Source organism: Camelus ferus, chromosome 20 (genome assembly GCF_009834535.1).
Source record: "Camelus ferus isolate YT-003-E chromosome 20, BCGSAC_Cfer_1.0, whole genome shotgun sequence".
Lineage (NCBI taxonomy): Eukaryota > Metazoa > Chordata > Mammalia > Artiodactyla > Camelidae > Camelus > Camelus ferus.
Genome location: NC_045715.1, coordinates 31,770,170 through 31,783,528, shown reverse-complemented (window position 1 = coordinate 31,783,528; position 13,359 = coordinate 31,770,170). Strand labels below are relative to the sequence as shown.

At 44.6% G+C, this 13,359-nt stretch overlaps 2 protein-coding genes across 3 annotated transcripts in view; one reads left to right on the top strand and one right to left on the bottom strand.

Annotated features, from left to right (window-relative positions):
- The window catches only part of PLA2G7 (phospholipase A2 group VII), a 31,445-nt gene extending 27,919 nt beyond the window's left edge, over positions 1-3,526 (top strand). For both annotated transcript variants that reach the window (XM_032463203.1, XM_032463204.1), the window contains one exon: positions 317-3,526. In XM_032463203.1, coding sequence (XP_032319094.1) covers positions 317-447 — 131 coding nt within the window. In that variant the 3' untranslated portion in view covers positions 448-3,526. The remainder of the gene's footprint in view (positions 1-316) is intronic.
- TDRD6 (tudor domain containing 6) lies at positions 3,137-12,877 on the bottom strand. Its single transcript, XM_014564263.2, has 4 exons — positions 6,650-12,877; positions 4,997-5,121; positions 3,678-3,767; positions 3,137-3,282 (listed from the first exon to the last, which is right to left on the bottom strand). Exons 1-4 carry the CDS (start codon positions 12,702-12,704, stop codon positions 3,157-3,159), a joined length of 6,396 nt encoding a protein of 2,131 aa, XP_014419749.2. The 5' UTR covers positions 12,705-12,877; the 3' UTR covers positions 3,137-3,156.
- Positions 12,878-13,359: the final 482 nt, after the last annotated feature.

The following is a 13,359-nucleotide window of genomic DNA, read 5'->3' as shown; positions in this document are numbered from 1 at the left end:
CATCAGTTTGAAAACAAAAACTTGAGACATTTAATTTTGCTCACTGTACATCATAGGCAGCAAGCCTACGTGCTAAAGCTGATCGTCTCCCTGTGGAGACTGGGGTGGACTTCCACGCTGACGTTAAACACAGCACAGTGTCCCAGTCCCATCTCTCATTCAGATGTGGCTGCCACCTGGCAGCTCAAGGCACACCTCGTCCCCTGAGTCAGGAAGCAGTCTGTGTAATTTGTGAGGCGAGGGTGCCACCTAGAGGCACTCAGCTGTTTAATGCTCTCGAAAGCTTACTATGTTTATTAACATTTATATTTTACAGGACTTCAGAAAGATTTTAATCAGTGGGATTCTTTCATTGAAGGGGAAGATGCTAATCTTATTCCTGGGACCAACATTGACACAACCAACCAACACGCCACTCTGCAGAACTCTACAGGAACAGAGAAATAGGATTTAGATTAAAAGAGCTTTTAAAAAGTCTGATTTAAAAACTGTCTGAGAGAGCGTGTGTGTGTGTGTGATTATAATGTATTTTCTCAAATAACTCATATTTTAAAATGTAGGCTATACCACAATAGTGATTAAAGCTTGGATTGAGATTTTTTTCCCTTTAAATGTAAAGAAAGGCTACATATAAAAATCACACCAGCCTAAATTCTAATTTTACTAAAATGATCCTTTATCAGTGTCAAAATCAAAAACTGATTTTACGCGACTTTGATGAGCAAGTATGTTACTAAAACAGGCACAATGCCACTGAAGATGTGTTACAGTGACCTAACACTCCCTAAAAAAAATCGTAAGAATAGATTTTCTTGCCTCTTTTTTCTACTGTGAGTAGGAGAATTGAGTTTTAGCAACATGGTGTGCTAGGTGGGTTTACCAGCACTTCCCTTTGACCTTTGGTCGTGGTGAGAAAAATTAGACCAAGCGGGTAATAAAGCCATTGCTCTCCTGTGGGACTGGGGGTCCTGTACCATGTCTGCGTGGGGAGTGACAGGTGAGAATATTGGTGATAAGACAAAGGCAGCAGGTGAAAGCAAGTTGGCATTTTTTTTTTTTTGCATTTTCTTTAGTGGTTTTTCTCTGATGCACTGTTTACTAAAGAGAGGTGTGTACACAGGACCAGGATTCCAGCCACCACATGTTACTGACTCACTCAGAGCTGCGGAGGATAAGCATAATTTTAACTGCTTCATTTCCCATTCATTTTATTTAATGGATGATTTTAATTTTACGTGTAGTCGTGCAGGTAGGGGAACACAGTAAGCAGACGTAAAAAGGTAGCTTAATGATTTCTGTACTTAGGCATCTGAGAGTCGTGGAAAATGTGTTGTTTCCCCAGGGGTATAAAAATGTATGCCACTCATCAGTTAAGTTTTCTGGTCTAAGTGTGGTCTTGTTCCTATGAATTCTCCACAGTTAAAGTTTAATGGCAGCCTGTGTGAACGAGGATAATTAGTACTTGGGAAGCAAGCCTGGTTGACTCTTAACTATTTCATCCCTACCCCTTTTGCCCTGTTTACAAGTAATTGTGTTTCCTGGTGTGGCACTCAGACCTATCTTAAAGTTTTAATATGCAAAATCACTCATTTTGAGAAATGTGATTTCTCCTAGCCTATAGCTATTCAGATTAAAAAAATTTTTAATAGGGAGTTCAACCCCCTAGCATGAAATGGAAGGCTTTCCATAAACCGGTCCTAATGCATCTTCTCTGACCTTTTCTCCCAGTAATGAACTCACATCGATAGCTCCGACATGAATGAGCCAAATTTGTCTGGGCATTATCCCAGGGACAAGTAACATACTCATCTAACCTCAGTGATGCTTAATGTAAAACCTTCTCCTTTTTACTAACTGGAATGATACCCAATTAAGGGTCTTAATTCTCACTCTTCCCGTCAGGGTTCAGGGGCTCACATGTACATCTTTTCCCCGCTCTCCCGTAGCAAATCTTCTTACTCATTTGAGAAATGGATAACCGTTCCAATTGTACTGGTGTCCCATTCAATAGCACCTCTTTAAAATCCTTGGTTGGTGGCACAGGCTGATGCTAAAAGGAGAAAATACCTGCTGACAGGATCCAATGACTTAAGGTTTAAAAAAATATGTAACCTAGAATCATGCATACTGAGTATCTTTCAGGGAAAAGAATAAACTATGTATCGAATGCCTACTCTTTTTCAGGCACTTTACATAAATGATTTCTAATCTTAAAAACACTGCAAGAAAAGTTTTATTAGCCCCATTTTACAGATGAGGAAGGTCAAGGCTCAATGATGTTATAATAACCTGCCTGGGTCACATGTCAAGTAAGATCAGTTTCCTAAAGCCAAGTCTACACTTTGCATACTGTCACCTACACAAAACTGTGTTTTAAAAGCATGATTTAAAGTTAGATGGGTCTAGGTTTGATTAAGTCTCTGAGATTAGCTGGCTCTTTGACCTGAGGCAGGTTATTTAATCTTCTCTAAGACGCTTCAATTTTCTTACCTATCAAATATGGATAATATTAATATGCACCTCAGAATCAAGGATTAAATGAGAAAATGCACTTAAAGTACCGGCTGAGTGTCTTAACGCATCAACGCTGCAATTTACTGCTACGATGTCTCCCCCAGTTGGAGAACTGTGGTTCATTCCATTACTACAGACAGTCTACAATCCACAGGTATTCCAGAATCCTGTTTCCTCTTCAATGAAATGAGACCACTATCTCTTTAAAGATAAACTTTATTCAAATCTTGTGTCATATTAGTACACTTCTAAATTCAAACAATATTAGTCAAAGCTAGACAGAAGGGCAAAGCTTCAGAAACGAAACAAAAATTCTGAATTACTGCTAAGAAAGCCATCCTCCCAAGCAGCATCACGTACTTGTCAGAAAACCTCTAATTTTCTATTTTGAACACCAGACACTATATGCAAAAGAAACCAAAACAGTTTTTTTTTTTTTGAAATGTGAGTCATGTGTTAGTCAACTGTTTAGCAAAATAAATCCTCCCAACTGATTAAAACGAGAACACGTTTACAGGGAGAGGAAAGCATCCCAGCTCCGTATATACAGCAACAGCACTGTGGATGCACCGCGCAGGCGGCCCAAGACCTGCTTGGTTTTCAATGCGCATCAAAGTTTTCAAAAGTGACAGCTTCCTGTGACTACACGCTCTGAATCATCTCGCTCAGTTGGTCTGGGAGAGATGCCGCTTGCTGTACAAGCAGCTCCTGACTGGCCACATCCGTGGATCCACAGTTAAGTCTCTCCGTCACCTCCAGACCCCCTTTCTGCAACAAGAAGAGAAAAACCTCAGGTTGAGAAAGAAACACAAAAAGAAGAAAATAATTTACATGGGTGCTACCATGACAAAATTCACATCCTCCAAAAAGGGGGAGTGGGGACAGATGAATATTCTAATTGCTACAGGGGGTTATTCCTACAGAAACGATTTAAAAAAATGTTTTGGTCCTCACGCTGTACCTATTATCAAATAAAGTTTCTGTAAAAGATTATACTGGGCATAAAAATCCAGAAACATTGACTGTGTTATTGCTGTTTTCCATTGTTGTTATTACAATATTAGTATTTTTTTCCTCCTAAATACAAAGGCTTTGGGAAAAGTTCAAGTTGCTTTTCAAAATGAAGAACACTCTTGTTAACTGCTGTTTGCATACGCTCATACCTTAGATGGACTCCTGTCAGATTTGGGTATGCCGTTCCAGACGTTCTCAGGGTCCACTACCTCCTCCATACCATCCGAAAGGTTCAAAACCTACAAGAGAAAAAAAAATTAATAAAAACTGGTAGTTCCAAAAACTGATTTATGCTATGGTTACATAGCAATCCTTTTAAAAATGAAGTACTTTAAAAGGCAATTAAAATGATTTTGTTAAACTTTAATATTACAGTTCCAGTACTTCAGCTCCAACGGAGTATCTATGCCTAGAGGTCAAACACAGATAAAATTTAGAACTCGAGAAATTCAAAATGTGATGGAGAAACATGCCACTAAGCAGATAACACAATGTACAGACTTCTGCAACAGGAGGTACAGGAATATAACATGGGTATAAAGCTTTTTCGGGGGAAGAGGGTGAAGAGATGGGGACATTGAGGAAATAAAGCTAGTGAATGTTTCCTGGAAGAGGCAAAGGCTAATCTTTTAAAGGCAGGTGGAAATTAACCAGCTTGGGAAGGGGACAGAATACAGGCAAATAAAATTACATTATTAAATACATCATGGAAGGCAAACACAATAGTATATATAAGAGAAATCAAGCAGTATGGTGTCCATCTTACTCCCAACGGAGTAAGACCTAAGGCTGGAGAGATACGTGGGTGCTCAGCCCCAGAGAACCTCCTATGGCATGTTAGTGAGCTTGGCTTTTCTCCTCTAGACTAGTGGTTCTCAGATTTTAATGGTGTAAGAGTGCACAACCCAAATCCTTCTTCTAGAACTACTCAGCCAGCCAGCCAGGGCAAGGAACAGGAATATACATTTAAGAAATGTACCAGGTGATTATGACACAGATGGTTTTCAGACCACAGGAAAAACACAATATGCTGGAAGTATCTAAAAGCTTTCACACTAGGGAATGAGGTAGTCAGATTTGCATTTGGCAGACTTCCCACTGGCAGTGTGGGATACTCAGCTGAAGGAAGATTAGATGTAAACCAGTAGAAGGTTATTCGAGGAATCTAGTTGTGGAATGAGGGACAATCAAGGCAGTGGCATTAGGTATAACAAGTTTTAACTATGGGGTAAGAAGTAGAAAGTGCAGAACTCAGTGACTGATGGGATTTCGGGGCTAAGGGAAATGAAAGCGACCTGGATGTTACATGTGGAAACTTTTAAAATCATTTTTGCACCACATCGAATTATCAGGGGGGATGAGCAGGGAAACATCTGTTCAACTGGATTTTCCAGTCTGATAAAATGGTTAAAGTTTCCCTAACAATCTGCAAGTACACTTTGAGATGAAGGACTTCCATTTTACTTACCTTTGTGCCTTCTTCAACTATTTCCAAAATCTCACATTTAGACCACGTGTTTCTTAGACTTGACCACACAACACATTGGGATCCAACGGTAAATCCTTTCAGAGTGTAGGTGTTCTCTGGCTGAGCTGCCAAGTTGAAGAGAGGAAGACTCGATGCACGTTAACTCTTAATCCTTTAACGTTAGATACGCAAAGCACTTCCTAATCTGCGTTGACTATTTCTGTACAGTCAATGTCATGCATGGTATGTGTTCTAAGTCTGACTCCTTCCCTCGATACGATTTTTTAATTTTCCCAGTGCCCCCTCCCCATGTAATTCCTTACCGCTATCCTCAAAAAACATGACAGTGATGTGATGCTTTTTAAGCATCTGAATCTGACTTGTAACACCGAGAATTACCACCTAAAGCTGGCTGTTATTGCCACGTGTAATGTGGCCTGTGGATATAAACAGCCATTTCTACAGCAAAGCAACACGGCACGAGTGATCAGACATTTTTTATCGCAAAGCTGTTACTTACTATTATCAAAATGTGACAGTGAGGACTAAAAACCTAGGGTGGTATTTAAATAAATTACAATATATCCACAGGATGGTGTACTACGAAACTAAAACATTTGAAAGTGTACTTAAAATGCAGGACTCAACACTATAAGATAGTACCATCTCGATTCGGTTTTTAAAACTGTAAGCAGACACAAGGAGGGTGAGCGACAGCAGGCAGGAAGCATGTCACTGCAGCATTCACAGTGGCCTTTTCTCGATCGTGGGAATAGGGTGATTTTTATTCTCCTTCATCTATTGTTTTCTCTATTTCATAAAATAACTCAAACGTAATAATATAAATATTGACATTCAAAAAGTCTCACATTGTTTATTTGAAAAACATTGATTATTTAAAAATATTTTTAAAACGATTATTTTTAAAGCATTGATTTTTTTTTTTAAAGTTTGCTATTCTGGGATGTTTCCATGTCTTGGCAATTATAAATAATGTCGCTGTTAAAAAAAAAAAGTTTGTCATTCTGGATAACTTTTAAATCTTATTAAGTATCCAAGAAAACAGCAAACATAATTATAAAAAAGTTAATGACAATAAATGTTCTCTAATATTTAACCAAGGCTGTTAACTTTTTTGGTTAATATAGGGCCAACTCTGTTTTTGTTTGAGGGTGTCTAAGATGAACGGCAAGATATATCCGTGAAGTAAAACAGTTAAATTTTAAAACTCTGCTGAAATGATCCCTATCGTAAACTCATGCCTACATTACTGCTTGGCAAAGGAACACTATTTTTTTTTAAACCTTACCCCCAAAACAGAACGTCTTGATTTTAAAGATGATTTGTTTACATTTTAATTAGGATTATCTTTTGGAGACTCAGATTTTGAGCATTCTATTTTTAAAAACAAAATTAATACTTCAGCATTTCACCCAGCACATAAAAACATTATTTCACATCGATTTCACAACTTAATTTCCCCATGTTTGAAATACCCTTCGTAAAATCCAAATCTGATTCTCTTTTCAGGTTTTAATCCTCCCCTCGAAATAAATTGTGTAAAAATTCAAATAAGAATTATTCTCTTTCCTTTAAGACAAATAAGTGCTTTTCACTAAGCTAACTAAAAGTAAATTTTTAAAATGCGCATACCTGAGACATGACCTGGTAAAGTGTTACTGTGTTTCCTTCCATCTCTGGATTCTTCCTCAGAAAGCAGAGAGTTCAGTGATGCCAGGGCATCCCTGTCTTTATACTCTGTGAATTCTTCTTTATAGATATTCATTTCAACTTGCATTTTGGGATCACAGTTCTCTCCGTGCAGAGGCAATGGCAACCCACACTCATCAAAACATTCCAGACAACTTGACCTCCTTGCATCCTCAGCACACAGGGACTCTGGGGCTTTCTGGCTAACTCTTAAACACAGAGGGTTTATTTTGTCCTCCAGACATAGCCGGGCTGTAGGGAACTCTAGCTCTGGCTGTTTCTCAGCCACATCGTTGAGGGAAAGCTGTGCTGTAAACAGTTGCAGGGTGGCCCCCGGGTCACAGCCTTGGGGAAGAGGCAGAGTGGCAGGCACCAGGCCCATCTCTTCTTTGTCCTCATGCCCGACTAGAGAATGCTGTAACTCAGTGGATTCTAGCTCCAGGAATACTTTGGATTCATCATTGGGAGAAAGTGGTACCTCCAGTGAATTCAGTTCCAACATCTCCTTGGCTTCGCTGGCAGGTGGCAACAGCGTGTTCAGTCCTGCAACAAGGAATTCATCATCAAGCTTGGCTTTGTCGACCAGACGGTCCTCCACTTGACCTTCTAGCATCTCAGGGCCAATTTTATCTTTTTTATCTTTGCATGGGTTTTCGAAAGCTTCAAAAATGTTATCAGTTTCATGGGCACAGAATTTACCTGGTTTGGTTTCAGCGATGTTTAAGTCTTTTTCAATTTTTTCAGAGAGCTCATCTGTCTGGGATTCAACATAGGGTGTTTTTGCTTGTCTGGCTTTACTACTTGGCTTCTTAAGTCCAGCATCAGGACTGGGCAACCCAAGAGCTCCCTTTATCTCTGGGTCATTTTTCCCACTGGGCAGATCACTGTTACTCATACCAATCCTAGAATATTTCTTCATTTTCTCACTAATGCTTTTGCCTTTGCTTTTCAAATCAACAATGGCCAAAGGGATACCACAAACATCCGGTCTGATTTCTAATATTGTGATCTCCAGCACGTCTTCTGTTACTATTTCATAAAAATAGTCATTTCCCTCTTGGGGGCACGCACCTTCTGAAATATTAAATCCTGAGAGGCAGCATGGGAAGGCTTGCATGGGAACTGCCAAAAGTTCAGAAGGAATGCTCCAGAGTGCTTTGGGGTCCACACAGTCTTCGATGTTTCCAAAGTCTACAAGCCTGACGGACACAAGATAATCTTCACAAATATTGGTGACAAGTGCCCTATAATAATGCCCATCTTCTCTGTATCTTACTATGCAAGGGTCTCCAACATGAGGGCACAGGATACAGCTTCTCTGATCTGTCTCCTGTTCTCCAGCAGTTTGCACTTCTACTTCTAAATACTGAAGTGTCTCGGTATCTGCAAACTGACACCAAAAATATTCAGGTCCATCAATCACTGTGGCATAAGCTTTCACCACCTTCATCTTTGGATTATGCCAGTTAAGAAATACAGAAGTGTCTGTGTCTGTCTGGTCGACGGACTTGGAACAGGCACCTTTAATTATTCGGGTAGAGCATCCTATTTGAGATTTTCCACTGAAGGCATGTCTGCCAATCATATCTTCTGCAATGATCCCGTGGTCATCAGCAAGAATAACTTCCCATTTGTCTTGAAACTGAACAAATTCACATCTTATTGGAGCCTCATCTGTCCTTCGGGAAAAGTAATGCATCATTTCCTTATGGTTTAACATCTCAGGTACCCAAGGTCCCCTTAAGGAGCAGTGAATGCACAATCCTGGTATGAGTGCATTAACAAGGTCAAGTTTACCTATCTTGCTGGTGCAAACCACAGAAACATTGCCATAATCTATAAACTGCACAGATAGAAGGTCATTGGGTTGTGGTTCCTTGATGGCTGCACGATACCATAAATTGTCTTCTGGGAAAATGGCACATATTACATCTCCTGTTTGCAAAGGTGGACCTACATAGTATTGAGGTCTTGTTCTAACATCGTTTAAGCTCTCTGAAAGATGACTGATTTTCGCCTCATCTTCTGTTAGCTGAACATAAAAGTCTGAAAGATCATTTATATGAGAGACATATACAGTTGTTTTAAAGCCAGGCATTATAGTCTTCTGGGGGAACTCAGAAAATTTTAAAGGCATATCTTTGTTACATGAATCTCCCATTTTCCTCTCTGAAAGAGTGGCTTTTAGTTTTGTGGCTTTCAGAGGTGGCTCAGCAAAGCTCTCTTCTTTCTTTTTTATTGTTAGTGGAGGCACTTGATTCATTTCACTTCCCACAGAGTCCTGATATTGAGGGACTAGGTTTGTCTTTGTTGAACTGTGTAAAATTCTGAGTTCCTTACATGCTGAGCTGATCTTAGGTCTGTATGGTTCTCCCAGGATCACCATGCTATTGGATTTGTTCTCTGCTGATTTACTTAAGTGCTCTGCAGGTGACAACTTCACATCTTCCTTTTTCATTTCAAGAGCTGCAGTTGTAGAGAGGCATGCTTCACTTCCTTTTCTGCGTGTCTCACCTTTGTAACCAAGTAGCCCTAACTTCTCATTAATATTAGCATTAATTTGAATACTGTCATCATATAGTTCTATAATCAGTCTTCCATCTGGATCTTTTGCGATGACCAAAGCCTTCAGTGACTTACCCAAAATAGTCTCCTGAAACCACGTTGTAACTTCTTCCGGTATGTGATCAGGAATATCGGATAACGAACATTTAACAGCTTGCATGGGCAAAAGCAAGACATCATATGCATCACTAGGTATCGGAAGCAGATCGTCATCTGTTACCACATAAATGTTCCCAAAGTCAACAAAGAAGACTTTATTTGGTTCTTTTTCTCTGATTATCCCTCTATACCAGTTTCCATCAGTGTACCTGGCAAGGCACAATGTTCTGGGGACCAAGGGAGGTGTTTTTAAGTTCAGCAACACTGTACTTAATTGGGTAATATGACGTGACAACTGTTCTAAAATGTTTGCATTTCTTCCCAGCTGGCAGTAAAACGTCCAGGGGTCCTCCACATGTGTTACGTACACTGATTCTTCACTTCCAATTTTCATATCATGTGTAGAATAGTAGTAAGAATGTAGCTGAACAGAGGCCTCCAGAGGCTTCTGATGTTTTACTGGTCTCGCAAGTCTCTTATCTACCAAAAAATGGCATGCGCTCTGGAAGGGTGTTATCAAATCCACCACGTTAAACAGTTCTCCATCATGTACTGAAGCCAAGGCAAATATTGTGCATTTTAATTCTAGACTGTCTTCCCATGCATTATCTACAAATTCACTAAAAGCTTGGATTGCCTCTTCATCCCAGACAAAAGGATTCTGACCAGCTGGTTGAATTAAATTATAGAGACTACACCTGAAAGCCTGAGCCTTAACCTTGAAAAACTCTTCACTAACTGAATAAATATTCTTCACAGACACTGTATCTTTGTCTCCATAATCTACAAATATTACTCTGACATGCTCTGAAGATAGTGCCCCACTAATCAGAGCTCTGGACCATTTTCCATTTGCTGTTCGTTTGGCCAAACAAGCAGGAGTGTTTCCCCGGTAAGGAGCAGCTGTATTCTCGCAATAGTCCTGAATACTACACATTAGCATTTTAAATCTTTGTATGTTCTTGGTCAGCTGGCACCAGAAATAGCCAGGGTTTTCAACATAAGACACTTTGACTTCTACTGTACTCCCAACTTCTAGCTCTCCATTACAAGAGCCTGGCTTAATCTCCAAGAAATTCTGTGTAAGAGGGGAATAAACAGATACGCCTTTCTCTTTTTCCTGCTCAACTAGGCCAGCTGAAGCCTCCATCACAACTGCAGTGTCAGTCAAAACTTCTGGAACAGCTGTGGTTTTACCATCTTGCTTGGCTTTTTGTTCTGCCTTCTTCTTGGCAGCAGATATTTTGTTACGCTCCGCCATAGAACAGTTTGAGACATGCCCCGGTGAGTGGCCACTCAGGGAAATGTTTTCCTTTGCTTCAAATTCCTGATACTTGGCAAATCCAGCCTGAGCGATCACCTTACTGATGTTTTCTTCTCCTGTTCTTGATTCATCAAGAATCTCAATAACATATTGACTATCCTGCTTGTCGAGGACATGGATGACCAGTTCTTTGTGGAGCACAGTCTTTTTGAAAAAGGAAATTGCCTCCTGGCTCCAGTTTTCCCCCAAGGGCCATATATCCGCCAGGGCGCACCGCAGAGCCAGTATCGGCAGCCGCCTAAACTGAGGGAGCAGCATCCTCAGGTCGCACCAGTCCACACTTTCCGAACTGCCTCGGTCAACGAGGAATACGTCCACGCTCTCGTCATCTAATCTGGTGACCATAGCCCGATAATAGCCATTTTCTTTCCATTTGACACAGCAGAGGTCATCGGCTTCAGGTTTCAAAACAACCCCATCCAGCTTACTGGCGGAGGAGTAGAAACTGCACATTCTCCTCATCAGTTTGCTGAAGGTACCGCTGTGTTGTCTCAACCGAATCCAAAACTCCGAGGGATTTTTAACAAACTGTACCTGGGCGTCATAGAAGGCGTTCATCTTTAACTTGATAGACCTTAAGGCAGGGAGCGAAATTTCTTCATCCACTTTCTCAGCAGGAGATTGAGACTGAAAAGCTGTTTCTGCTTCCTCCTCCTCCATCCTCTGGCTCTGAAGGAATCGGTCAGCCAGGCAACAGGACTGTACTCCAAACACACAGTTAAGATTAATCCCATCTTCTCCATACAGGGTGACGTAATACACGTGCTCGAACGAACAGTAAAATTCGATCTTTGCGTTCACTGCCTGGCCCAGGATCAGGGCCTTCAGGTCACCAACCTGTGACCGAGACCAGCCTCTCCCACCGTCCCAGAGTCCATATAGAGCACAAGGGTAGGTCACCACAGGCATTCGAAAATATTCGGGCAGCAAGTAGCGAAGGCTGCTAAAACTCACCAACTCCTTCCTTCCGTAGTCTACGTGAAGCACCTGGGCACAGTGCTGAGGCCGGAAAGTCTCAAGCAAAAGCGCCCGGTACCAATGTCCATCCAACCCGCAGGATGCACACGGAGAGCCCGGCTTGTCTGGGCTCTCCTCCCTCTCCTCCCAGGTGGCACAGGTAGAGTTCTCATCCCCTGTCCCCGGGGAACCCCCGTATATCTGGGCCATACTCTCGGAGAGGCAGTGGATCTCCTGCGAGAGGCTCCGGAGCTGGCAGTGGATGCGGTGGGGATGGCACACCTGGGTGACCACCACGGGCTCCGTCACGCCCAGCTGCAGCTGAGGGTAGAAGTAATCCAGGCCGGGCTGCTTCTGCCTGGGCGGGATTCGCAGGAAGACAGGGCTCCCAGGGCCCAGGAACGCCGTGGTGGCCTTAAGGTAGCGCTTGATCAGTGAGCGGAAGAGGCCATCAGGCACCTGGCGGGCCAGGCCAAGCTCCTGCATCTGCTGGTACAGCCCGGGCACCTCCAGGAGGACCAGGCGGTGGAGCAGGAGCACGTCCAGGACCCGCCCGTGCACTACCTTGCCCTGCAGGTTGCTAAGGAAGTCCACGGCGCTGGCTGTCCAGTGCTGGGGCTTGGCCCTGCCCGCGGGCACCAGGCCGGCCAGCACGCAGCCCAGCACCTCCGACGGCAGGTGGAAGAACTCGCTCCGCCCTGGCGCCAGCGAGCCCGCGCCGACCGTGACCGTGCGGCCTTCGTCCAGCAGGAAGACGCGGCTCTCCTGCGCCTGCTGGCTGACCACGCGGCCGCGGTGCCACAGCGGCCCCACCTGCACCAGGCACAGCTCGCCGGGCGCGGCCGAGGCGCCGCCCAGCGCCCACGGGCCGTGCGCAGCCGCAGCCGCCGCCGCCGCTTTCTGAATCTCCTGGCTCAGCTGCACGTACTCGTCCCGCCGCTCGCCCACCAGCCCAAAGAGCTGCACTGGGATCACCTCGGGCTGCACGTCCACGAAGGTCACCCGCAGCACCAGCGAGGCCCCCCGCATCGGCAGCCCGGGCGTCGAGCACATCTCCGCGGCGCCGCCCGGCCTTCGTTCTCCGTCCGGCCCGCCAAGCCGCGGCGCCGCTGTAAGGAGAGCCCCGCAGACGCAGAGTCGCAGGACACACGGACTGGGAAGGACGCCCGACCAGGTGGCCCTTCCGCGACGCGCCCGCTGCCGCTGCCGCTGCCGGACCTGACGGACTCGCGCCGACTGGTAAGACCCGCCGGCCCGACCAACCGCCCACGGTCGCGCCGCCGCGCAGGCATTGGGCGCGCGAGGCGCCCTCACTTCCGGCCGCGGACGGCGGGGTGGAGTCCGGCCTCGGGGGTGGTGGCCACGGCGGGGACGAGGGCTGGGGGCGCAGGAGGGGCCTCGAGGGCCGAGAGCGGGCGGGACCCGGGAGGGGACGCGCCCTGCCTCTGCCCAGGCCTTGGGGCCGGCCTGGCCGGGGGCTGCGGCGAGGCCCAGACCACTCAGGGGTCTCCTTTTTGGCGGCCCGACTAAGAACGACAGAGCCTGGCTGGCCGGTCGCCATGCTGGCCGCTGGAGAAACGGGAAGGAGAGAGGGAGGCGCCAAGGGCACGTTCCCGGGCGTTGGGCCCGAAGTCGCGGCGGCCCGGAGCGCTCCCCGGCGGAGGCCATGCGGTGCGCGGGTGACCCCGGAGGACGGCGGTTGGCCGCG

Bases quoted from the DNA above. Each gene is read 5' to 3' on its own strand.
- TDRD6 (XM_014564263.2), bottom strand. From the start codon at position 12,704: ATGTGCTCGACGCCCGGGCTGCCGATGCGGGGGGCCTCGCTGGTGCTG. The intron at 5,122-6,649 runs GTATGCGCATTT...TCAACTTGGCAG, and splicing joins TTTACCAGGTCATGTCTCAG to CTCAGCCAGAGAACACCTAC. The intron at 3,768-4,996 runs GTAAGTAAAATG...TTTCTCTTGTAG, and splicing joins TAGTTGAAGAAGGCACAAAG to GTTTTGAACCTTTCGGATGG.